The sequence below is a fragment of the Oncorhynchus mykiss genome, chromosome 2 (assembly GCF_057628025.1).
Source record: "Oncorhynchus mykiss isolate SJ-2025 chromosome 2, ASM5762802v1, whole genome shotgun sequence".
Classification (NCBI taxonomy): domain Eukaryota; kingdom Metazoa; phylum Chordata; class Actinopteri; order Salmoniformes; family Salmonidae; genus Oncorhynchus; species Oncorhynchus mykiss.
In genome coordinates this window covers 69441083-69467460 of record NC_143023.1, presented here as the reverse complement: position 1 = coordinate 69467460, position 26378 = coordinate 69441083, and the positions used below count along the sequence as shown (strand labels likewise).

The window sequence follows — 26378 nt, the reverse complement described above, 5'->3', positions numbered from 1 at the left end:
ATGCAACGCAGGACACGCTAGATAAACTAGTAATATCATCAACCATAACTAGTGATTATGATTGATTGATTGTTTTTTATAAGATAAGTTTAATGCTAGCTAGTAACTTACTTTGGCTTCTACTGCATTCGCGTAACAAGCAGGCTCCTCGTGGAGTGCAATGAGAGGTGGTTAGAGCGTTGGACAAGTTAACTGTAAGGTTGCAAGATTGGATCCCCCGAGCTGACAAGGTGAAAATCTGTCGTTCTGCCCCTGAACAAGGCAGTTAACCCACCGTTCTTAGGTCATCATTGAAAATAAGAATGTTCTTAATTATCTGACTTGCTTAGTTAAATAAAGGTATAAAATATATAAATAAATAAAAAAATCTGCAAAATCGGAACCCGAAAATACAGATTTCTGATTGTTATGAAAACTTGAAATCGGCCCTAATTAATCGGCCATTCCGATTAATCGGTCGACCTCTAGTACAGAGCAGTGCAGGGCATGTTGGCAGGTCTTTGCCAGGTGGGTCGTTCCACATAAAAAAGCACAAAAGAAAAAGGATTTCAAACACCCTCCATCTCAGATTGTTCCAAAATTGTTTGTTGTTTCTGGATTTGCATTCCTGCATCATTATTTTGTTGAAATATAATTTTATCTCTGAGAATTTAAGAATTGATTGCACCCAAATTGGCCATTTTAATTTATAGGATTCATATAATATTCAATAACTATGGTACCCAACATCTGATTTGGACCAAACAATGAGTTAGACATGAGGAATCCAAAGAACTGGTCAAAAGACACCCACAGACACCCCAGGTCCCACTCCAATCCCAACACAACAATGAGTATATAGTATCAGTTCAGTATGGAGCTGCGGCTCGAAATATTGTCCTGAGGCCCATTGTCGTGCCATTCATCCACCGCCATCATCTCATGTTTCCGCATGATCATGCACTGCCCCATGTCGCAAGGATCTGTACACAATTCCTGGAAGCTGCAAATGTCCCTGTTCTTCCTTTGCCTGCATGCGAAGGAGATGTGTTGTGCTACATGAGGCAAATGGATACTGACTGGTTGCATTAATTTTTGTTCAGTGTATATACAGTATATCAAATCAAATTTTATTGGTCACATACATATTTAGCATATTCAAAATGCTTGTGTTCCTAGCTCCAACAGTGCAGTAGTATCTAAAAACAATTCACAACAATACACACACATCTAAATGTAAAATAATGGAATTAGGAAACAATTTCCAAGATTTCCTGAGTTCATTTTACAGTTTTACAGTTCATATAAGGAAATCAGTCAATTTAAATAAATAAATTAGGCCCTAATCTATGGATTTCACATGACTGGGAATACAGATATGTGACACATCTCCTTCACATAAAGTTGATCAGGCTGTTGACTGTGGCCTGTGGAATGTTGTTCCTCTCCTCTTCAATGGCTGTGCCAAGTTGATGGATATTGGCGGGAACTGGAACACACTGTTGTACATGTCGATGCAGAGCATCCCAAACATGCTCAATGGGTGACATGACTGGTGAGTATGCAGGCCATTTTCAGAAATGTTTTGGTACCCTTCCCCAGATCTGTGCCTCGACACAATCCTGCCTCAGATGCTTGACAATATGAAGAGTGGTACTCAGTGACGTGTTGGATTTGCCCCAAACATAACGCATTAATTTACTGCCTTATTGCAAACAGGATGTATGTTTTGGAATATTTCCATTCTGTACATGATTCCTTTTTTTCACTCTGTCATTTAGGTTAGTATTGTGGAGTAACTAAAATGTTGTTGATCCATCCGCAGTGTTCTCCGGTCACAGCTATCAACTCTAACTGTTTTAAAGTCACCATTGGCCTCGTGGTGAACTCCTTGAGCTTTTTCCTTCCTCTCTGGCAACTGAGTTAGTAAGGACACCTGTATCTTAGTAGTGACTGGGTATATTGATACACCATCCTGAGTGTAATGAATTACTTCACCATTCTCAAAAGGATATTCAACTTCTGATTTTTTATTTACCAATAAGTTCCCTTCTTTGTGAGGCATTGGAAAACCTCCCTGGTTTTATTGCTTGACCTTATAGATAATTGTATCTGTGGGGTATAGAGATGAGGTAGTCATTCAAAAATGTGACATGTTAAGCAAATGTTTACTCCTGAACTTATTTAGACTTGCCATAACAAAGGGGTTTAAAACATATTGACTCAAGACATTTCAGCTTTTCATATTATAATTCATTTGTAAAAATAAATAAATAATAAAATAAAAAAGGCAAACATAATTCCACTTGGACATTATGGGGTATGTGACACAAAATCCAAATTTAATCAATTTTAAATTCAGGCTGTAAAACAACAAAATGTGGAAAAAGTCAAGTGGTGTGACTACGTTCTGAAGGAACTCTATATAATGGTGTGTACAGCAGTAGTTCTATAGGATGTGCCATGACTAGAATACAGTATATACATATGAAGTTGGTAAAGGAGTATGTAAAAATGATCAAGGTGACCATTGTTCAACGACTTTATGTACATAGGCCAAAGAAGTCTCTTAAGGTGCTGGGTAGAGTACCGGGTGGTAGCCGGCTAGTAACAGTGACTAAGTTTCAGGGAAGGGTACTGGGCGGAGGCCAGCTAGCGGTGACTGTTTAACAGTCTGATGGCCTGGAGATAGAAGCTGTTTATCAGTCTCTCGGTCTCAGCTTTTTACTGTCTCCTTCTTTTAGATGGGAGCGGGGTAAACAGACCGTGGCTCAGGTGGATGAGGCCCTTCCCTACCATGTAAGCAGTCTATGGACAAGATAGAATTCAATGCTTTGGTTTTAAAAAGTTAGCATTTGAAACAGTGGCCAGCTAAACAAAACTAAGCATGGGTTTCTTTTATCCCTTGTCCATACACTGCCTACAGGGAAACATATACGTAATTTTATCATTTGGGTGAACTATGCCTTTAAAAGAAATCACCTACTAGCAGGGACAGCACCAGCTAGTGGTCAGAACCTGGTCAAATTGGGATGTAGGATAGGACATAAACCTAACAACTTCAATCAAATCAAATGTATTTATATAGCCCTTCTTACATCAGCTGATATCTCAAAGTGCTGTACAGAAACCCAGCCTAAAACCCCAAACAGCAAGCAATGCAGGTGTAGAAGCATGGTGGCTAGGAAAAACTCCCTAGAAAGGCCAAAACCTAGGAAGAAACCTAGAGAGGAGCCAGGCTACAAGGGGTGCCAGTCCTCTTCTGGCTATGCCGGGTGGAGATTATAACAGAACGTGACCAAGATATTCACATTTTCATAAATGACCAGCATGGTCAAATAATAATAATAATCACAGTAGTTGTCGAGGGTGCAACAGGTCAGCACCTCAGGAGTAAATGTCAGTTGGCTTTTCATAGCCGATCATTGAGAGTATCTCTACCGCTCCTGCTGTCTCAGAGTTGAAAACAGCAGGTCTGGGACAGGCAGCACGTCCGGTGAACAGGCAGAACAGTTGAAACTGGAGCAGCAGCACGGCCAGGTGGACTGGGGACAGCAAGGAGTCATCATGCCAGGTAGTCTTGAGGCATGGTCCTAGAGCTCAGGTCCTCCGAAAGAAAGAGAGAATTAGAGAGAGCATACTTAAATTCACACAAGACACTGGACAAGACAGGAGAAATACTCCAGATATAACAGACTGACCCTAGCCCCCCGACACATAAAATACTGCAGCATAAATACTGGAGGCTGAGACGGGAGGGGTCAGGAGACACTGTGGCCCCATCCGATGACTCCCCCGGACAGGGTATAACCCCACCCACTTTGTCAAAGCACGGCACCCACACCACTAGAGGGATATTTTCAACCACCAACTTACCATCCAGAGACCAGGCCGAATATAGCCCACAAAAATCTCCGCCACGGCACAACCCAAGGGGGTTGACAGGAAGACCACATCAGTGACTCAACCCACTCAAGTGATGCACCCCTCCTAGGGACGGCATGGACTCATTTATCTGATCAGGGGTGGGGGGGGGCATCACCATCATGACAATACTCCAAGCCTCAGCACCATACTACTTGCCAGACATAGAGAACTGATACTGTATAATATTTTTTGTTAGGGTGAGATTGGTGTAGGGGATCCATGGGTGTCTTTTGACCATTCCTTTGGATTCCTCGGGTCTAACTCATGGGTCCTGGCTGGCACATGCCTATCTCTGCCAAGGCACACCTGGTCTGCCAGTCACAATGCCAGCTGTTAAAACAAGTCTGTTAAAGAGGAAGGAAAACAGTGTCTGAAAGAGCTTTCATTTCCCTAGAGAGGAGCTAAGCTCGGACAATCGATACCAGAGTCATTGACCACAGGATTATGGGACTCCTCAAAGTAAGGTGACTCACACAACTACACACAGTTTACAGTAGGCTATATAATGCAAAGCTCCCCTCCCTTCTGTATATTCCTCAACCCTTCCACATATGCTCTGTGCTGGGGAGAGTAGGAACCTTCCCCCCTCTCCTCTGGAACCCTCCGCCCACCAGCCCAGGTATCAGTAGTGCAGAACCAGTGTGTCCCCCGTGCTGTTTATTACACCCACAGATAAAGCATTCGTCATAGGAAGATTATTGTTGAAAGAGGGAGGGAGAGAGAGAGAGAAGACAGGGAGAGCAAAGGGGAGATAAAGAGGCAATATTCCCTTGTCGTTGACACGCACATGTCTGTGTCACAGCAGCATTACTGCTGAGCTGTAGGTAAGTCACTGTCACACACACACACACACACACACACACACACACACACACACACACACACACACACACACACACATGTAAATGAGCTATTTCATCATAAATCTTGTTCTGGAGGCAGCTCCGCAGTGGTCACTAGCTGTCACAGCCACAAAGTCATAAAATCATCAAACCTTACCTTAACCACACTGCTAACCCTAATGCCTAACCCTAACCTTAAATAAAAGACCAAAAAGTGAATTTTTGTTTTCATGAATGTTTACAATATAGCCAATTTAGACTTTGCAGCTGTTTAAGGGGAAAACTCTCAGTTCTGCCTCCAGGACAAGACTCATGACAATAAACGTCAGCCTGCCACACACACACAGCTTTGTTTTTGTGAAATTTCAGGACTTTTTGGAGTATAAAAATATTGATCATTAAAAATTATATTTTCCCTAACCCTAACAACACCCCTACCCCCAAATATAACCTTAACCCCCAAAAACCTAACCCTAACCTTAAACCTAACCCTAACCTTAACCCCAAAACCTAACCCTAACCTTAACCCCAGAACCTAACCCTAACTATTAAGCTTAAAATAGCATTTGAACAAATTCAGGACCTCTAAAAAGTTATTTTCCTACCTTTTCAGGACATTCGGGTGAAATGTTAGGACATTGGGCTCCTGATAATCAGTGGTGGAAAAAGTACCCAACTATCATACTTGGGTAAAGGTAAAGATACCTTAATAGAAAATGACTGAATTAAAAGTCACCCAGTAAAATTCTACTTGAGTAAAAGTATAAAAGTATTTGGTTTAAAATATACTTAAGTATCAAAAGTCAAAGTATGAATAATTTCTAATTCCTTATAATAAACCAACCAGACGGCTCCATTTCTTTTCTTTATTTACTGAAAGCCAGGGTCACACTCCAACATTCAGACATAATTTACAAACGAAGCATGTGTGTTTAGAGAGTCCTCCAGATCAGAGGCAGTAGGGATGACCAGAGATGTTCGGTTGATAAGTGTGTGAAATCGACCATTTTCCTGTCTTTCTAAGCATTCAAAATGTATCGAGTACTTTTGGGTGTCAAGGAAAATGTATGGAGTAAAAAGTATAATATTTTCTTAAGGAATGTAGTGAAGTAAAAATAGTCAAAGTATAAATAGTATAGTAAAATACAGATACCCCAAAAAACTACTTAGGTAGTACCTTTAAAGTATTTTTACTTATGTACTTTACACCACTGCTGTTAATGTAGGAAAGCAAGTACACACACACACACACACACACACACACACACACACACACACACACGCACACACACATCAGGGCAAGTTCAGGCTTGTCAGTGTATTGAGAGAGTTGTGATATGAGTCGAGACAGACAGAGTCTTATGAAAGGCATGCTACTGGAGAGGAGGCATATTGCTGTTGGAGGATCACAAACTGTATCTGTGTGTTACAGCCGCAGGCTTCTTGGGCTGGGACACTCTGCCTCTCTCTTGCGCAGTAAGTCAGGGCTTAGGGCACTGACATCTCTGCCTTTCTTTTTATATGCTTGGCCTACTTCAAAGGGCACACACACACTCACTTTCACAAACACAAAGCTCAGCCTGTACTCTTTGTTGGTAGGAGCTCATGCTCCATCTGGTCCATTAAAAGGACTGGGGACTGGATATCATGACCAGTGAGGGTGTGGGGCTGGGCGGTGAGGTGTTAATGGTGCCTGTAGGGGGTAAATAGTCTGAGCCTCTCTCTGCTGTGGTGTTTGTGTCGTGAAGAGGAGATCTCAGACCTGGGGTCAATGTGTCTCCATGTGTATCTGCCTAATGGGGCACACTCTCCACATCTGGTCCTAGACTAGCTCTGGCTCTGAGAAACTCTCAGATCTCCCCCTCTTCCCCTTTCTTCAACGGCCATCTACAGCGGCAACGGAGCAAATGAAAGGAAAATAGAATTAAGATGGAGCCAGGCTGAGGAAGAGAGAGGAGCTCAGGGCTTCCCAAGCCTCTGTGTTTCTGTGTGCGCGTGACTGTGTGTGTGTGATAAAGTATGTGTGCCTCTGCGTGTCTGCCACCAGTATGTGTGCCTCTGCGTGTCTGCCACCAGTATGTGTGCCTCTGCGTGTCTGCCACCACCAGTATGTGTGCCTCTGCGTGTCTGCCACCACCAGTATGTGTGCCTCTGCGTGTCTGCCACCACCAGTATGTGTGCCTCTGCGTGTCTGCCACCACCAGTATGTGTGCCTCTGCGTGTCTGCCACCACCAGTATGTGTGCCTCTGCGTGACTGCCACCAGTATGTGTGCCTCTGCGTGTCTGCCACCAGTATGTGTGCCTCTGCGTGTCTGCCACCACCAGTATGTGTGCCTCTGCGTGTCTGCCACCACCAGTATGTGTGCCTCTGCGTGTCTGCCACCACCAGTATGTGTGCCTCTGCGTGTCTGCCACCACCAGTATGTGTGCCTCTGCGTGTCTGCCACCACCAGTATGTGTGCCTCTGCGTGTCTGCCACCACCAGTATGTGTGCCTCTGCGTGTCTGCCACCACCAGTATGTGTGCCTCTGCGTGTCTGCCACCACCAGTATGTGTGCCTCTGCGTGTCTGCCACCACCAGTATGTGTGCCTCTGCGTGACTGCCACCAGTATGTGTGCCTCTGCGTGTCTGCCACCACCAGTATGTGTGCCTCTGCGTGTCTGCCACCACCAGTATGTGTGCCTCTGCGTGTCTGCCACCACCAGTATGTGTGCCTCTGCGTGTCTGCCACCACCAGTATGTGTGCCTCTGCGTGTCTGCCACCACCAGTATGTGTGCCTCTGCGTGTCTGCCACCAGTATGTGTGCCTCTGCGTGACTGCCACCAGTATGTGTGCCTCTGCGTGTCTGCCACCACCAGTATGTGTGCCTCTGCGTGTCTGCCACCACCAGTATGTGTGCCTCTGCGTGTCTGCCACCAGTATGTGTGCCTCTGCGTGTCTGCCACCACCAGTATGTGTGCCTCTGCGTGTCTGCCACCACCAGTATGTGTGCCTCTGCGTGTCTGCCACCACCAGTATGTGTGCCTCTGCGTGTCTGCCACCAGTATGTGTGCCTCTGCGTGTCTGCCACCAGTATGTGTGCCTCTGCGTGTCTGCCACCACCAGTATGTGTGCCTCTGCGTGTCTGCCACCAGTATGTGTGCCTCTGCGTGTCTGCCACCACCAGTATGTGTGCCTCTGCGTGTCTGCCACCACCAGTATGTGTGCCTCTGCGTGTCTGCCACCACCATTATGTGTGCCCCTGCGTGTCTGCCACCACCAGTATGTGTGCCTCTGCGTGTCTGCCACCACCAGTATGTGTGCCTCTGCGTGTCTGCCACCAGTATGTGTGCCTCTGCGTGTCTGCCACCACCAGTATGTGTGCCTCTGCGTGTCTGCCACCACCAGTATGTGTGCCTCTGCGTGTCTGCCACCACCAGTATGTGTGCCTCTGCGTGTCTGCCACCAGTATGTGTGCCTCTGCGTGTCTGCCACCAGTATGTGTGCCTCTGCGTGTCTGCCACCACCAGTATGTGTGCCTCTGCGTGTCTGCCACCAGTATGTGTGCCTCTGCGTGTCTGCCACCACCAGTATGTGTGCCTCTGCGTGTCTGCCACCACCAGTATGTGTGCCTCTGCGTGTCTGCCACCACCATTATGTGTGCCCCTGCGTGTCTGCCACCACCAGTATGTGTGCCTCTGCGTGTCTGCCACCACCAGTATGTGTGCCTCTGCGTGTCTGCCACCACCAGTATGTGTGCCTCTGCGTGTCTGCCACCACCAGTATGTGTGCCTCTGCGTGTCTGCCACCAGTATGTGTGCCTCTGCGTGACTGCCACCAGTATGTGTGCCTCTGCGTGACTGCCACCAGTATGTGTGCCTCTGCGTGTCTGCCACCAGTATGTGTGCCTCTGCGTGTCTGCCACCAGTATGTGTGCCGTGGACATGACGTCCCTGTTTAGGTAAATGCCCACCTGACCTGTATGAATCACATTCATGTTTGCAGGATTATCCACGAGGATGGCTTCTCTGGAGATGATGTGAAGCAGTACAAGCCTGTGGTCTACAGCAACACAATCCAGTCTCTGGCTGCCATCGTCCGTGCCATGGACACCCTTGGCCTGGAGTACGGAGACAAGGAGAGAAAAGTGAGTGTCTCTACTGCTCTATCTGTACACTGTAGCACTGAGGGAATGGACTACAACTAGACAGAGAGACACGCAGACACACACACACACACACACGCATACCCACTGTCATGCACATTAGTAAGCAGAGTATTGTGTGCTGTTACCACTATATACTGTAGTGAAGGCCTCCCAAACACATTTATATCAACAAATACACAAAGTGTCAAACACTGACGGACACCAATATATTCACCCACAGGATTTTAACAACTGAAACCAGTCAAAACACCCATTCATCCTTATCCATCTGTGAAAATCCATAACCTCAATGTTGTAGCAGATAATTGGCCACAAGGCTCTGACAGGATATGGAACAGAGCACATTGGTCTCTGCTTCTATAAATCTCTTACTGAGAGGAGGAGTGCAGGAGAAAATGTAGATTCACACAACACACTATCTGTCTTTAATATTACTACTATTATTACCCAGCACCAAGGAGGTAAGCAGACATTTCAAATTGTAATACTGTATTCAGACCATGATGAATAAACAGTCAGGAAGAACATGAGATAAAATGATATGTCACTTGTACTGTGCCATGATTCGTTTATAGCAGCATTGTTAAATTACGGTGATGCCAACAATGACGATGATGAATGACGAAGATGGTGGGAATGGTTTTGGATTGGGTATTGGTTCTATTCACAATGTTAAACTGCTGATAGCAGGATTGCAGTGTGAGCTGGAGGGTAATGGGGTCAAGGGTCCATAGCTGTGTCAGTACATGACCTCAGAATGGCCTTATTAAGAGGACAAGACAGGGTGAAGGAAGGTGTACAGTAGGATATCTGAGCTGCACTCCTAATGCCTCCTCTCATGTGTTGTGTTGTATCCATTCCCCTGCCGTGCTCTGTTCCCTCTCTAAAACAGGAGGGACACCACTGACTCTGACCTTTCCAGGAAGTCCTTTATATTTTAATCAAACCAATGCTATCCATACCTTGGGACAAGGCCTCTGAAATACCCAGCTGCTATTGATTGTGATATTATCTCTTTCTGCTGCTAGAACCTGAGCCAGGAGATGACAGGCCACAGGGGTTGTGTCCTTAGAAATACTATTCTCTGTGCTTTTGCCATTCTCAGTTAAGTAATTTCGAGTGTGTGTGAGCGTGAGTGTGAGTGTGTGTGTGCGTCCTGCGTGAGTTTGTGTTCGTGTGTGTGTGTGTGTGTGTATGACCCAAAAGTAAACTCCCCAAAAGCAATTTGTGAAATCGGTCGGAGTTCACTGTCCCCAGGTGGAGAATCTCTTTCTCTCCCTAATGGAGAGAGAGAACGAGGTACTGCCACAGAAAGAGAGATGATTGGCTGCCTCAGAGAGACGGGCGGGGAGAATTAGAGGAGAGAATGAATGTGAGAGGGAGAATAGGGAATGAAGGGTAGGTGAGTCCCTGAAAGGTGTGTCCTGTTGAGGACCCCTGTTTAGACTTGTATGGTTGTGTTAATGTGTGAGTGTTTCTCCATATAGCCTATATGTGCAGTAGAGGTTGACACAGGAGTGAAAATTAATTCCTGTCCTATCTTTTTCCCCGTACTGTCCTGATCCCTATATAACCCCGGAACTTTCCTGTCCTTTCCAGTGGTCCGGTCCCAAAAACTTCTGTCCCCTCCCATGTTCATTTTTACACGGCAGAAATCAGAAATAACTTCCTTCCATAGCTGCTCACCGCGATGGTCATTTGACCTGTTTTGACTGTTTTGAGTAGTTTCTCTATACTTGAATGGACAGGGTTAGTCTTGAAAATCGTGGAAAAGTTGTGGAATTTTAAAATGGTGTCTTCCAGGCCTGGAAAAGTTTTGGAAAATGTTCAAATCTGAAAAGTTTTGAAAAAGTTATGGAAATGTATTTAATTTATTCAGGCACAGTTTTAAAATATTTTAACAATCAAATAAAAATCAGCCAGGCTCGTTCCACACTTTAGCTCGTCTGTGTTTGCACGCATCACCTGCTTGTGTGCGAGAAGTGTGGGCCGTTGGTCAAGGAGAGTGAGGCAGTCGGACAATGCAGCATCAGGTAGGCCTAGCCTATAAAATACAGTATGATAGAGAAGAGACTAACTAGGTAGGTAGACAATTAAAATCATATCTTGTACCCCCTGTTAAGCTATAAATGTTTTTGTCATGTCATCAATGTCCCAAAAAACGTTCCACCGACACTCGCGAATAATGCCATACAACGATGATTTACTTTTTTGAACGATTCATATGATTCATTAAAACAGATATTTTTGATGAAACTAATGATTCACTTCATCATTGTATTATTTGAATCGGTTCAATCGCATCGAATCATGTGAATCAAATTAATAATTTGCAAATCGTGAATATTCATTTAAGGAAAACAAAATATACTTTTGATTACTTTTGGATTATGATTATACAAAACTTGTTTTGTGGATACTTCCAGTTGATTTGGGGATCCAATGTATGGAGTATTGTAACTCAATGATGCTAGTCAGCCTGCAAAGTAAACACTTCTAAGGTAGCTAAATATGACCATAGGTGAATAAAAAGTTGTGTAGCCTATCATAGCCATTTAATCTTTAATATGTTGAATGAGCAAATTATTTCGAAAAGGCATCAAACATATTTGGTTGTAATGTTGCAATGTTTACATGCATTGTTTTTGTCAGAAATGCCTTCTGGATCATGTGAACTTTCATGTGCCTTAATAACAAACTTGTATGCCATCTGTAAAAGCAAATACAATTGTTAAATTACGAGCCTAGTTGGTTTAGCCACACTTCAGTCTATGACATGAGCTGGTCAGTATGTGTCGGTAACCCTTTCTAACGCTGCTTTTTAAAAGATATATCGCGTAGTAGAACTGCAAAGGTGTTGCTCTCTACTTTCTGGAGGACCGGGTTTTGAAATCAGTGGAATGCCCGGTAGAATTGGAGTATGGTAGCCAAGGAAATGGAGAAAATTCAGGCATTTGATTGCAAATATGCAAGGGAGGGAGAAGTGTCCATCCATGTATACGGGTGAGAGAGTCTACCTAGCTACATTTTCAGATATCACACATTTCTAATTTTGTTAAAGTTAAAATGTACTGTTAGCTAGCTAACTTTAGCTGGCTGGCTCGTAGGCTAACGTCACTTGTCACGTGACCTGTGTAGTAATATTATTTGTATCTCAGAGACATTTGCATTTCTAGTTATAGCCTAATGTTAGCTTGCTAACATTGAACCTGGTATGTTAGCAACCTGCAGATTCATGCAGGGTAGTCCCATTATGAGTTGGGATTATGGTTCATTGTTTAGCTAGCTAGCTACATGTCTGAACAAAAGACTCCACTATGCAAGTAACCATTTCAATAGAATGTTCATGATGTCACTGCGACAAATGTCGATAGACATGGTTGGTAAATTCGCTCTCTACTCCGATTTCAGAGCTCTCTCTTCTGAGTGTGCCAGAGAGCAGAATAACTGATGAATTTATGAACGCTCAACACCCATTGAATATTGCCTGTGTCAGTAAACGTTGGCAAAAAAGCGTAATTAAATTGTTGCCAGCAGCACATTTGCTGTCATCAACGCTCTGGATAACATAAAAACAGCCTAACCAGCTCTGCTAGGACCAGTAAAATGGTCAGAGTGAACTGTTCTCTCATTTGTGTCTGGAAGTAGCTAGCAAGCATTTAATTTAACATTAACCAGTTAGCTTGCGTGCTTGACTGCTATTGTTTGGTCAGAACGATCGGATCAACCCTACTCCTCGGCCAGAGCGTCCAGTGTGCACTCTGAATGATCATTGAGCGAAACGCTCTGAATTTACGTACGAACAATCTGGCAACGCTCTGAGTTTATGAACGCCCAGAGCACACTCTGGCACTCCAGATTAAATTTACAAACACACCTGTAGTATAAACCAGCCTTTAGTTTTGAAATCGTTGGCTGTTTAGTACATAGCCTCATATGTGAATCCTTAAAGAGATGGGTGGGGCTAAAGCTTAAGAGGGTGTGAACGATACTGAATGGGTGTAGGCAGAGAGCCCTCCAGTAGGTGTACCAAAACATTCAAGGGTCATTTTTTATCAAAAGTGAGGTTACAAGTTAATCAACTTTCAAACCAGAATTACTTTCCCTTGTTCCTCAACTGTAGTGTATGATACACCATTTTCTAGCACGGAGTCTCTACTTGTATCCAATGTAAAAAAAAAACACCATTTAAAATTCTGCTACATCAAGACCGAATCGAGGCGGTCGATCACATACAGTGCCTTGCGAAAGTATTCTGCCCCCTTGAACTTTGCGACCTTTTGCCAAATTTCATAAAGATATAAAACTGTATTTTTTTGTGAAGAATCAACAACAAGTGGGACACAATCATGAAGTGGAATGACATTTATTGGATATTTCAAACTTTTTTAACAAATCAAAAACGGAAAAATTGGGCGTGCAAAATTATTCAGCCCCTTTACTTTCAGTGCAGCAAACTCTCTCCAGAAGTTCAGTGAGGATCTCTGAATGATCCAATGTTGACCTAAATGACTAATGATGATAAATACAATCCACCTGTGTGTAATCAAGTCTCCGTATAAATGCACCTGCACTGTGATAGTCTCAGAGGTCTGTTAAAAGCGCAGAGAGCATCATGAAGAACAAGGAAGACACCAGGCAGGTCCGAGATACTGTTGTGAAGAAGTTTAAAGCCGGATTTGGATACAAAAATATTTCCCAAGCTTTAAACATCCCAAGGAGCACTGTGCAAGCGATAATATTGAAATGGAAGGAGTATCAGACCACTGCAAATCTACCAAGACCTGGCCGTCCCTCTAAACTTTCAGCTCATACAAGGAGAAGACTGATCAGAGATGCAGCCAAGAGGCCCATGATCACTCTGGATGAACTGCAGAGATCTACAGCTGAGGTGGGAGACTCTGTCCATAGGACAACAATCAGTCGTATATTGCACAAATCTGGCCTTTATGGAAGAGTGGCAAGAAGAAAGCCATTTCTTAAAGATATCCATAAAAAGGGTTGTTTAAAGTTTGCCACAAGCCACCTGGGAGACACACCAAACATGTGGAAGAAGGTGCTCTGGTCAGATGAAACCAAAATTGAACTTTTTGGCAACAATGCAAAACGTTATGTTTGGCGTAAAAGCAACACAGCTGAACACACCATCCCCACTGTCAAACATGGTGGTGGCAGCATCATGGTTTAGGCCTGCTTTTCTTCAGCAGGGACAGGGAAGATGGTTAAAATTGATGGGAAGATGGATGGAGCCAAATACAGGACCATTCTGGAAGAAAACCTGATGGAGTCTGCAAAAGACCTGAGACTGGGACGGAGATTTGTCTTCCAACAAGACAATGATCCAAAACATAAAGCAAAATCTACAATGGAATGGTTCAAAAATAAACATATCCAGGTGTTAGAATGGCCAAGTCAAAGTCCAGACCTGAATCCAATCGAGAATCTGTGGAAAGAACTGAAAACTGCTGTTCACAAATGCTCTCCATCCAACCTCACTGAGCTCGAGCTGTTTTGCAAGGAGGAATGGGGAAAAAAATGCAGTCTCTCGATGTGCAAAACTGATAGAGACATACCCCAAGCGACTTACAGCTGTAATCGCAGCAAAAGGTGGCGCTACAAAGTATTAACTTAAGGGGGCTGAATAATTTTGCACGCCCAATTTTTCAGTTTTTGATTTGTTAAAAAAGTTTGAAATATCCAATAAATGTCGTTCCACTTCATGATTGTGTCCCACTTGTTGTTAATTCTTCACAAAAAAATACAGTTTTATATCTTTATGTTTGAAGCCTGAAATGTGGCAAAAGGTCGCAAAGTTCAAGGGGGCCGAATACTTTCGCAAGGCACTGTATTTCTAATCCCCCTCCCCCCAAACAACTCTGTTTCTAACTATTCCTGTACTGCCCATTCCTGTGGACTGTCGATCCTGTCCTGTCCCGAACTTGACTCTAACTTCATACCTTTTCCTGTGTCAACCTCTAATGTGCAGACAGGGGTGTGGCAGCATGGAACGGAGTTCTCCCCCCCCCTCCCCTCCCCCCTGCTGGGCTGGCCAGCTGGCTCACACCTCTTTAATCTGAAGTGTGAAGCTTTTATTGGAGCTGCTCTCTCAACAGTCAAGCAACCGCACTCACTCCTTCTGTCTTTCTCTCTAACTCTCTCCCTTTTCCTCTCTCTCCTCTCCTTCTTCTCGCTCTTGCCATCTTTCAAACGTGTCCTCGTCCTGATCCCTTCTCTCTCTCCTTTCCTCTCACTAGTCATCTGATTGTCTCCCTCCTCTACTTCCTTCTCTCGGTGTCTCTCAACCTTTTCTTTCTCTCAGTACAATCCTGTTGCCATTGCTACCCTGTGTTTTTCCTTTCTCTCAACACATTCCACAAGTCTGTGTCCAAGGGCAATGTCACTTACATGAAGGGAGAAAACACATCAGCCCTACAACTTTGGAGAGGCAGTCCATGCAGTCCACTCGCTGCTCTGTGACCAAGCATCAATCTACTCTAGCATTTATGCCACACCCACTCTGTATGCAGCCATATATAGGCCTACTTGATGTGTTTCTATCAATATGGTTTAATGATGTTCTGACTCTGAGCCCTGCCAGTGTTATCATCTCCCTGCTCATTGGAGAGTGTGGATGACTCCAGTCCCATAGCTGGCAGAACTATTTCCATTGTTTCAGCTTCCGAAGCTTTTCACTCTTTATGATCCATTTCCCTGTGCTCACCACACATGATAAAACCCCAATGAGCCAGCATCCATTTCCTCCCTGGCTCCCTCCCTCTGTCCAGCCCAGTGACTCTCTGACATTCATTTCATCTCTGCTACGGCTATGCTCACTAAAGCAGCCATAGTGGAGCATTGGACTGATCCAATACGGCAAGGTTAAGGTAAGGAAAACCACTCTACTTTCACTGTGATCTCTGTGTTCCTGGATCATATGGGTGTGGTTTGCATGGTTGGTGGTAGAGGCCTCGTGTCGTGCCATGATAACCCACTCAAAAAGCCAGTCTCTGGCCTGGCACTGAACACGACTGCTGGCCATCCAAAGGCACCCATGTGGCCTCCCCTCAAATTCATAGACAGTGCTATGGATGCAAGGACTGACCATCTATGATATCAACATTGTAGTTTTAAACATGTTTTGAGCGGATATAGCGTTTGTTTGCATTTCCTTTGTTGACAAACATTGGAGTAAAACATGTTTATATTCTTGGTTGTGATGGGGTATGACAGTTGAACTAAGCTCAAAAGTCATTTATAAGTTTATATTCTTCAAGAATCAATAGGTACATATCATTAATTTAAGTCCAAAATTGGATTTAGCAACTGCTGATTGCCCCCTTAAAGAGGTAGTGCTGTCAGTGCTGGGTTAGTGAGAGAACACAACAGAACAACAGGCGGAGGAAAGGAGGGGCAAGGGCTCCTTGTGGGAGGAGGGAGGGCCTACAGTGAGGAGAGAAGGTGGCAGATGTCCACAGTGCCTCAGCCAGCCTGGAAGTCTGGGGTCTGTTGAGGGAGTCTGGTGTGGGTCTTAAGCCCTGGGGTGGAGGTCTGGAAGGGGAAGTGTTGTGATGGTAAAGTCCACCTGGCTCCCGCTTTGCCCTCTTGTTCTGAGGCTGAGAGGAGGGCGGGCGCCTGTCTATTCCTCAATGTCACAGTGACGCCATGGCGCTGATTAAACTCCCACTCCTCATTAGAGGAAACATCCACAGAGACAAAGAGACAAAGGGTCAGGTAAAAACACATGCACACACACACAATTCACCCCTCTGTCAGAGTGACGCAACCCAGTCATCATATTGAGAGCAACTGGCTTCTCAACCTGAAGAATAGCCTCCGTATCCTTCTGTTTTGCGAACATATTTGTTTCCTGTGCTATGATCTGTAATGTGTTTATGGGGTTAATACATCACTGTTCTGTTGATATCCTGCCTCCGACTGGAAACCCATGCTTCATGCCATTTGCTCTGTATGCGTTGAATTATCAGCCAAATGTTCTCTGTAAAAATGCACTTCTGGTGTGCCTGTGCAAGTGACAGACATGAGAGGCGTTTGATGAGTGTGTGTGGTGCTTTGAAGGTCCCCCTGTGGGGGTGAAAGCAGTATGAACTCTAACCAGGTTATGAAGGTAGTTTTTTTTAAAGAAAAAGCCTTCCACATTTAGAGGGAGCTCATCGACTCAGAGCTGGGGAGAACAGATCAACATTTTTTTGAAGTGTATGGTCTCTCTCTTCTCTCATCTGAGCAGCTGGCTGTAGTCCAGCAGAGGTGGGCACCTTTCATCTGTCCTCTCCTTCCCCTCCACCCTACCGTCCTCTGATCCCCTGTTCCCTCCTCTGATCCCCCAGCTCTCTGCCAGAGAAGGTTCCAAATATCCACAGTAGCACACAAACAGTCCCGAAAGGATTGATTCATTAGACTTTTAAACAATCAGTTGATAATCAATCAATCACCTCTGATGTTTAGAGCAGGTTCCTGCCTCCCACTGGTGATCTCCATGTTGGTGACATTGCTAGACAGCCAGTTTAATTTTATTTATTTTATTTTACCTTTATTTAACCAGGCAAGTCAGTTAAGAACAAATTCTTATTTTCAATGACGGCCTGGGAACAGTGGGTTAACTGCCTGTTCAGGGGCAGAACGACAGATTTGTACCTTGTCAGCTCGGGGGTTTGAACTCACAACCTTCCGGTTACTAGTCTAACCACTAGGCTACCCTGCCGAAGTTATATCATTAATACTGCACATCCCAGAAGATGTCATTAAAACTCTGGGTTACCTGGCTGTTGGCTTATTAGCTGAGAAACTAAATGTATCTTAGCAGAAAAATTAACAGTATCTTAGCAACTATAACTTTGAGGAATACCTGAAAAATATATTCCTGCATCATTGTTGCATTTTTGTCCAATTTTGTTACCTCAAGTAAACAATATTATCATACTGTTTGGTCGATGTGATTCATATTGATAGCCCAGGAAAATATATGTGGGAGTTGTATATGTTTAATATTCTAAATGTGTTTGCTGAATAACCCCTAACACACTGTAGACATAGCGTATTAGTGATGATTACACTACACATGCAACTCCCATTAATGGGACATCATTTCAGATGTGCTGGGCATGAGTGGCTACTTTCACATGATCTATGAGCTGCTTTTGGCTTAGCCAAGGTTTGTATTTAGACATAAATCAATTACTTTAGGTTATTGATAAAGCACTTGTGTATTTTCCTGTGTCAGAAAGGGATAACAGTTCCAATGCAGTAGCATCATTATCACACTAAACAATCTAAACCCATACTCCGTATCAATGCAAACCTCTCTAAGATTTCCACTGATATCAGCTATTTCTTTACTGAACTTCAGTAATCTTCGGTAATGAGCAGCTCTGATGGCTATATGGTCAGTTCCATGGGCTTCATACTAGGAGTAATGTGGTCATTTATAGATTCTGAGAATGAATCCCCCCGAGAAGTATTAGCAGACTTCTTCCCCTGGCAGATCAGAGTAGGGAGAGAATGTCTCACTGAGAGGATTATGTCTGTGTTCATTTATACAATTGAATTGATACAAATCATTGAACCTCATTACAGGGCTGAGGGTTGGGAGGGAAATCCACAGATCCTTTAATATTCAGAATGATCTCATCCAATTTGGATAAGACTAATTCATTTCAGTCTGTAAATGAATGAAGCTCAGCTAGCTAAGCCATTGCTGCACAGACCTTCTGACTGAGACTAGTGATATTCCTCTGGAGGATGACTGGTGTTGGGTCGTCTGGTTCCACCCTGTCAATAGCCTTCACGATAAATGTTCTGTCACTCAATCAATATATTGACACTGCACTCATTTTAGCTCGGGCTTAACCAATCACAATGATTTGCTCTGTGCCTACCAATCATAGACTTCACACATTCCAGTAGTCTAAGCTTTATGTCATGGTGTCATGTTCCTTTTCATGGCTTCTCTGCCAGTGATGATGCCCCTGCAATGGAGTTGAACACATTATACGGTTTGAACAACAAGCGGTACCTCATCCAGATGATCTTTGGAGTGGTGACGAGCTAGCCCCCACTCACACCCATCAGACACCTCTCATTAGAGCACAAATACTGTGTGTGTGTGTGTGTGTGCATTTGTCATGGTACCACTGTAGAAACCAGTCTAAGAAATGGCGGGTGTGGTTTTGCTTTGTTTAGGAAGAGTTTTCTCTCTTATCCCGACAGAGAGAGAGAGAGAGAGAAAGAGAGCAGCACACAGGTGGCTTTAAAGAAAGAACCTACATAACTTACTTCTGCAGCTGTTCAAATATTCCCTGTTGGCCTCCCCTCATCTTCACAAAGACTATAGCTTCATCAGGCAACCACCATCCCAGGTTATCTTCTAGCGTGACCACATGAATACCCCCCCCCCCCCACAATTTGTCTCAATAATATTTTATATTTTTAACACCCTCAAACACCAAGTTAGGCATACCTAATTTCAAAATAGGCCATCATCACTGTCAATCGTGAATGATCATTCTTCACATTTTACCGGTGAAATGTCCAAACTGCGTCTTCATGCCAATCGATCTCAATCAGTTTCATGGGAACATGCATTAGATCTTCTACAATGACTGTTTGGTGAGTGAATTAGAGCAGACTGTGTTAAACTATATAGCCTTGCTGTATGCTGTTTCAATCAAAGCACATTCTGCTTAGTGGCCACATGATACATTTGATTTACTATTTAGTTACCCATCCTAAAATGAAATGAGGTGGTGTTTTTGGTGTAACAGTAAAGTTATACTACGCAATTATATTTGGTTCTGTTATGTAGAATAGTAATGAATTATTATATGATCTTCCAAGATTCAGCTTTGATCTAACTTTACTAAATCAACTCCATTGTGAGAAGTGGCGGAGCAATGCTCTGGTGCGCTCCAGCAGGCAGCACTACACCCCTGCAGTCCGCTGCCCCAAACACCCAGCCTACTCTTTTGTTCACAAATAATGCAGAAATGAGAGACCACATGTGGCTGTTTTATGAAAATCTGGAAATATTTGACCAAGTAAACATTTCTAGTTTGTCTCGGGGAATGTAAAACCGTTAGGTAGGGAGATTTGTTTAACGGGATTGAGTGAAGTAGCAGAAAATATGTTGAATGAGCAACTAATGAGCATGGAGAGACTCACAAGTTTGACCAAATTACCTTATATATTTTAGTCTAATACGGCTATTTGCAGTGCTGTTACAGTGCAGTTTTTGATTTGTCATTATGGGTATTGTGTGTAGATTGAATAGGGGGAAAAAATCTATTTAATCCATTTTAGAATAAGGCTGTAACAACGACTCCGGGATGCTGGCCTTCTATGCAGAGTTGCAAAGAAAAAGCCATATCTCAGACTGGCCAATAAAAAATAAAAGATTAAGATGGGCAAAAGAACACAGACACTGGACAGAAGAACTCTGCCTAGAAGGCCAGCATCCTGGAGTCGCCTCTTCACTGTTGATATTGAGACTGGTGTTTTGCGGGCACTATTTAATGAAGCTGCCAGTTGAGGACTTGTTTGTTTCTCAAACTAGACACTAATGTACTTGTCCTCTTGCTCAGTAGTGCACCGGGGCCTCCCACTGCTCTTTCTATTCTGGTTAGAGCCAGTTTGCTTTGTTCTGTGAAGGGAGTAGTGCACAGCATTGTACGAGATCTTTCATTTCTTGGTAATTTCTCGCATGGAATAGCCTTAAATTTCTCAGAACAAGAATAGACTGATGAGTTTCAGAAGAAAGTTCTTTGTTTCTGGCCATTTTGAGCCTGTAATCGAACCCACAAATGCTGATGCTCCAGATACTCAACTAGTCTAAGGCCAGTTTAATTGCTTCTTTAATCAGAACAACAGTTTTCAGCTATGCTAATATAATTGCAAAAGGGTTTTCTAATGATCAATTAGCCTTTTAAAAGGATAAACTTGGATTTAGCTAACACAACGTGCCATTGGAACACAGGAGTGATGGTTGCTGATAATGGGCCTCTGTACGCCTATGTAGATATTTTCCAGCTACAACAGTCATTTACAACATTAACAATGCCTACACTGTATTTCTGATCAATTTGATGTTATTTTAATGGACAACAAATGTGCTTTTCTTTCAAAAACAAGGACATTTCTAAGTGACCCCAAACTTTTGAATGGTGTATATATATATATATATATATATATATATATATATATATATATATATTTTTTTTACTAGGTAGCATTAGCTAGCGGTAGTCGGCTGTACCTGCGCCAGAACTACAGTCCTTTTCATCCTATAGCTATAGTTCTCAGTCTTCTTTTCACTTTTATTTCCATGACTGATCAAAAAAACAATTCTCATGCTCTTTGTCTCTCTGCAGGAGAACATCAAATCGCAATAAAATCACAGGATCTAATCTAAATACATATAGTTTCGGCACGTAAGTATCATGATAATGTCGTATCGTAAGGCCCCTGGCAATTCCCAGCCCTACAGGGTCTCTCTTCACTACTCCCCCAGGCTAACAAACTATCTGCATTCATTTAAAGGGCCCTTGAGCGTGGGCAAGAGCTGGCCCAGCTTCAATAGCAGAATGACACAAATTAGAAAAAATTGCTGGTAATAGGAAGTCGATAGTTGTAGGCGTGAACTTATTACCCTTTTAGTGCTTTAATGACAGGAGAGAATTTCTCTTCACCAAGACCTTCTTCACCGGTCGTGTGAACACCCACTGTTCTGTCATTCACTGATGAGGGAGTGGGAAGGCAGACAGAATAGGGTGGAAGCTCCTTGGACAAGAGAGGGTAGTTTATATACTGCCTTTTCACGGATCGCAGGATTCAGCACCTTGTATCCACAGATACCATGCAAGGCAGAAACGAACAGTGATTTGTTACCTTTATCAGACAGCAGCACCTTGGCAATGGTTGTGGTGTTATTAACTCGGGTGTAGCTGAGGTCCATGGATAGTCTGAGGCATAATGCTGCTGCTGTGTGTCTGCGTCATGACTGGTTTGAAGTGTTGGATTGTGGTGGGTTCAGCCGCCACAATTGCTGGGCACTCATCCTGTAAGTACAGCCCCCTCTCCTACTGGACACCAGCTTGAGTAGAATTTACTCTGACTTGTTATTTAGGATTATTATTTGGAGCTGCCTGAGAGACATCTTTGTCTTTGTTGCCAGGACCGATCCCTCACATCATATGATCTGCTCAAAAAGCACAGCCCATTCAAGGTGGGCATTCCTGCTAAAAATGGGCCCATGATGCTTTGTTTGTCTCCCCTTGTTTGTCAGACACCATCACAAGGTGGTAAAATTAGTGTATTGTTCTATTTGGGTATCACACAAAGCAGACTGCACTTCCATGGTTCGGCGCTGGCATTTAAAACAGAGCTGTCACAGTGAGTGCCGTTACATGCACACAATAATGCAATTAATATAATAGTTTGATTAAACCATTTACATGCTTAGCAAGAAGAACGATTTCCCTAATAATCCTGTTTACATGGACACGTTTGAAATCAGGCTACCTGATGCCACTCTGATAAATGCAGAAAATCACCAATCAAAATAACCCTACATATAAAGTACGGACATATAACATTTGTATGTGAAAACTACTTCTAAGATGTTAACATTCAGTTGTTCCGAAGTATGAACAAAATGAAACCAGTTTCTAGCTGGTGAGTGTTACGAGGATTCTGTGCACCGAAACATCCCTTCACTCTGGTAGGTTAGAGACAGGAAAATAACAGCGTTTATGTGTGGAACCGATTCTACGGAAATACCTTTCTATAAACATTTCCCAACCGAACTGAGCATGAACTATAAACAGTAACTTACTGCTAACAAATGAGCTAAAGAATAATCTAGCCGTGTGGAGTATAATGCTTCTAGAAATAAATGGCAAAATTCACAAGAGACATAAAACAGGGCCTAATGGCAGATTAGACAGTGTTCCTGACGAGTGGGTATAAATCCACATCGTCACAAGAGGATTTTTTATTCTCCATTGTAATAATGGCCAGGTTGAGATTGGACTTGATTTCCTCTGGGTAGAGATGGCATTGACGATTCTATGGAAGATTGAAAATAGCCCCAAAAACACATCATCAGTCCATTATGATAAAGGTCACTTACTCCCTCCCTAGAATTACTGTTGACTCCTAGCCACTGCTAGGTTGAACTTCACATTTAAGACAGTTATTGTAATAATTCAACATCATTGCTTTTTATTTTTTGGGGGGGTGTCCACAATTGTGCTTAGAGAGCATAGAGATCCTTCAATTGTCCCATATGTAATTATATGGTTTTCAGTTTCTCTGGTCTTTTTACGTTCACGTTAACATTCGGCCATGTACCGGATTGTGTGGGTTGTCTTTAAAAAATAATAATACAAAATTGGCGGGTGCTTCTATTTGTCATTGTTTTTCTATGTCATAACAATGTTATATAGCCGGATATCAGGCTGCTCTTGGTTGCTCTCTCTGTTGGAGTGTGGTGCCGTTAGGGAGATGAGGCTCTGGAGGTGGGTTAGCTCAACAGATGGTGGATGCTCTGCATCACTCTTCATGTTTATGTGAGCCAAAGCCACTCTCCACAGAGGAAGTGATGGTCCACGAAGTTGTCCTTATAAGGAGGGGTCTGCAAAGCTCCAAACCCCCCTCAGTACAGTAACTATGAGCCCACTGTAAATCAAGACTTTTTCCACCACTGCTTTCAGCAAGGTGAGGCACAGTATTGTACTTGCAGTAGATGCTCTATTTGGGTAGTACTATGATGCTCGTCGGATTATGAACCGGGGTCTCCCACGTGAGAAACTAACGTCTTAGACCTTCGGACCAAGAGTGGGCCTCAGGGCTGACAATGGTTTTGAAGTTCGCAGGCGGGGCTACTCATCACATGACCATGACCGGCTCATATCGGCTACAGTTGCATGGTGCTGGAAATGTCGTACAAAAATTCACATCTGAAATTGGCTGCCAAGAAAGCTCCTCATTTTGGCGAGTGTGTATTCTCAATGTATCTCAGCAGAGAGTTTGGAAATGTGCCATTTGTGATTTAGAGGTCCATTCACCGATGAGAAGCAGCTAGAGAAATGCCACTGCTGAATCAGGCTTAATCTTGTTTAGTATCTCACAGATGTTTGTTGTGACTGTGTTAGTATTCAGTTCATCTGGGTCCTTTTCCCTTATCTCAGATTTCTCCATATCTTTTTGTGACACTCCTGAGGATGACATGCCCCTCCCCCAGGTGATGGGTTCCATTCATTGGTCACCTTTGCCTTCCTGCCTCAGTGATCAGTTCCCTGTGTTCATGGTGTCTGAGCCCCTTTGTGTTTATTGCGTGCCATCTATCAGTCATGTTGACAGGCCCTCAGTGAGCTGGAGCGCTGCATTCTAATGCACTGCAAGCCAAGGGGATGAGAGAGGGGAGGTGAGGGGTTGGCAGAGCAGAGCGGGGGAGTGGGCTGACTGTCAGACACCGTCTGTTGTCCCAGTGTTGGCTGTTTTTTATTTCCTTGTTTACTCAGTAGCTGTGGGTTTGTTTGAGGCAGTGCTGCGACTCTGTCTGGGGAACTTTCCTATGGCTCGGCAGGCTCACAGCTCAGTCAAACCATTAGGCAAGATTTATCATCACCATTAGAGGACCCAGTCAGAGAGGGTTGGCTCTGAGGCTGTACACCTCAGCTCCCCTGCAGCCAGGCAGATAGCTGAGATGTCTTCCGCTCTACCGTCAGCATGGTGGGGTCTTTATGTCAGCACATCACCACATCTCTGGTCCTGGTTGATGAGGAGGACGAGACACTGCCTGGCACTCATTCCATCACCAGTCATGAGACTGGAAACTCGAAGGATTTTCCAAATGATCCACATTGTATTGAGTTATGAAAGTACTGCTGGTGCCCACCCACTAGGTAGTAAGGAGTTTTATTGTAGTGGCCTCGCTTTGAGGTTTGTCCAGATCTATACAGAACATGATACCCTTAGTATTTATTAATTGTCTCTGGCTCTGAACAGTCAATGTAACAAATCAGATGTGGTCAAGTCTAGTATTGTGGTCATTCATAGAAGGCTTATACACACAGTGTATCTGGTGTGTGTTTCAGATGATGGTGGGGGCTTGACGCCAGTGTATGTCAGGTCAGATACCGATGGGGAATAACATGCCATCGGGGATGGTCACAGATGCCGACAGTCAGAGAAATGAACATCGCTCTTTCCCATGAGACCTCAAGCCCAGAACCCAGTTCATTCCTCTGCAGAGATGGGCTCCGACATGCATCCCAGCATTAAGTGTGCTTCAAGGAACAGTTTCTCATCCCACAACTCTGCTCCGCCCCATGCTGCCGACTGGCTCTGTCATATCAAGGAGGTCAGGGGGAAACAGAGCTGTCTGCTGAACTGGATTAATCTCTCTAGAAAACAGCTGAACCTCCATGGCTCCCACTGTTAACCAGAGCTGAAAGGACAAGAGGGCCACAGTGTTCTCTCAATGGATCTACATGCTCGGCGCCACACACTGGCGACCACAAGGCCCTGCTTCTGTTTCCCTCAGCCCCAGCCATAAGAAGTCATGAGACACACAGAGAGGAGAGTTATTAAAGAGAGGGACAGAGGAGGGGGGGTGAAAGAAATGGGGGATAAACATACAACATTATAAAATCCATGTACACAAACAACAAGGGTGCGGTTAAAATTGGCAAAAAAACTAATTTCTTTCCACAGGGCCGTAAGACAGAGAGGCAGCTTAAGCCCCACCCTCTTCAACATATTTATCAACTAATTTGCGAGGGCACTAGAAGAGTCTGCAGCACCCGGCCTCACCCTACTAGAATCTGAAGTCAAATGTCTACTGTTTGCTGATGATCTGGTGCTTCTGTCACCAACCAAGGAGGGCCGACAGCAGCACCTAGATCTTCTGCACAGATTCTGTCAGACCTGGAACCTGACAGTAAATCTCAGTAAGACCAAAATTATGGTGTTCCAAAAAAGGTCCAGTTGCCAGGACCACAAATAGAAAATTCCACCTAGACAACGTTGCCCTAGAGCACACAAAAAACGATACATACCTCGGCCTAAACATGAGCGCCACAGGTAACTTCCACAAAGCTGTGAACGAGCTGAGAAGGGCCTTCTATGCCATCAAAAGGAACCTAACATTCAACATACCAATTAGGATATGGCTAAAAATACTTTAATTAGTTATAGAACCCTTTGCCCTTCATGGTTGTGAGGTCTGGGGTCTACTCACCAACCCAGAATTCACAAAATGGGACAAACACCAAATTGAGACTCTGCATGCAGAATTCTGCAAAAATATCCCCAAATAATGGAAGCAAAGCAGAATTAGGCCGATACCCGCTAATTATCAAAATCTAGAAAAGAGCCGTTAAATTCTACAACCACCTAAAAGGAAGCGATTCCCAAACCTTCCATAACAAAGCCATCACCTACAGAGAGATTATCCTGGAGAAGAG

The 26378-nt window shown here is 43.9% G+C and overlaps 1 protein-coding gene across 3 annotated transcripts in view; it reads left to right on the top strand.

Moving 5' to 3' along the window:
* The window catches only part of gnao1a (guanine nucleotide binding protein (G protein), alpha activating activity polypeptide O, a), a 145654-nt gene that overhangs the window by 38027 nt on the left and 81249 nt on the right, over positions 1-26378 (top strand). For all 3 annotated transcript variants that reach the window (XM_036954480.2, XM_036954495.2, XM_036954484.2), the window contains exon 3: positions 8736-8877. In XM_036954480.2, coding sequence (XP_036810375.1) covers positions 8736-8877 — 142 coding nt within the window. The remainder of the gene's footprint in view (positions 1-8735; positions 8878-26378) is intronic.